The sequence below is a fragment of the Octopus bimaculoides genome, chromosome 10, assembly GCF_001194135.2.
Source record: "Octopus bimaculoides isolate UCB-OBI-ISO-001 chromosome 10, ASM119413v2, whole genome shotgun sequence".
Classification (NCBI taxonomy): domain Eukaryota; kingdom Metazoa; phylum Mollusca; class Cephalopoda; order Octopoda; family Octopodidae; genus Octopus; species Octopus bimaculoides.
Genome location: NC_068990.1, coordinates 44,923,946 through 44,925,037, shown reverse-complemented (window position 1 = coordinate 44,925,037; position 1,092 = coordinate 44,923,946). Strand labels below are relative to the sequence as shown.

Sequence of the window (1,092 nt, the reverse complement as noted above, 5' to 3'; positions counted from 1 at the left end):
AGAGCCTTTGACAGGGTCCCCCGATCCCTTATCTGGTGGTCAATGAGGAAACTAGGGATAGATGAATGGTGAGTGAGAGCTGTGCAAGCCATGTACAGGAACGCTGTCAGTAAGGTGTGGGTTGGCAACGAGAACAGTGAAGAATTCCGGGTAGAGGTAGGGGTCCACCAAGGTTTAGTCCTCAACCCTCCTCCTATTTATCATAGTCCTCCAGGCAACAACAGAGGAATTCAAGACAGGATGCCCCTGGGAGCTCCTCTATGCTGATGACCTTGCTCTAATTGCTGAGTCACTATCAGAATTAGAGTAGAAGTTTCAGGTGTGGAAGCAAGGATTAGAATCGAATGGCCTTAGAGTCAACCTAACTAAAACAAAAGTCCTAATAAATAGGAAGGCAGACAAACCACAAATCCCTTCAGGTAGATGGCTCTGCTCAGGCTGTAGAAAAGGCATAGATAGAAACTCCATGTACCCAGTGTAAGCAATCTACACATAAGAAGTGCAGCAATATCAAAGTAAACAGTAATAGTGGTGGTCAGTCCCTCAACTTTATATTGTGCAGTCCCTGAGCTTTATATTGTGGTTGGAGGAGGATATGATTTCTGAACTCTGAATAAAAAATGTTTAATTCTGTTTTGTATTTCAGGAGAGAAGAATAGAAAAGAAACTAAACCAACAGGCATTTAAAGAGGCTAAACGGAAACGAGAGGCAGAAGTAATAGCCATGCAGAAAAATATGAAATCTGTTAGCATAGCTTAATATGTTTTTGTAAGTTTGTAAATAAATTGTTGATTAATTTGAATCTAGTTCAGATGTTTTTAATTATTGTGACAAATTGTATTACTGTTTGGGTTGAATTAGAAGATTTAGTTTCTGAAATGGTAAGTCCATCTAGAGTTATACTGTTGTGATTTTGTGATCCATGGTACTTTAGTCATTGTATGTGGAAATAGATTTTTTTCTTTTTGATCCTTTAGCATTCAGATTACTCTGTCAAATGTAATATTTGTTTATTCACATAGTTTTGAATTGGTCATGCATTATCTCATAGGCTTAAGTATTTGAGCATTGCCCTGCCAACCATGCTTGGT

General features: G+C 38.6%; 1 protein-coding gene across 1 annotated transcript in view; it reads left to right on the top strand.

Moving 5' to 3' along the window:
• Positions 1 to 803, top strand: part of LOC106867848 (protein LTV1 homolog) — a 25,530-nt gene extending 24,727 nt beyond the window's left edge. The window contains exon 11 of the mRNA XM_014912887.2: positions 647 to 803. Within this exon, the coding sequence (XP_014768373.1) occupies positions 647 to 760 (114 nt within the window). The 3' untranslated portion in view covers positions 761 to 803. The remainder of the gene's footprint in view (positions 1 to 646) is intronic.
• Positions 804 to 1,092: the final 289 nt, after the last annotated feature.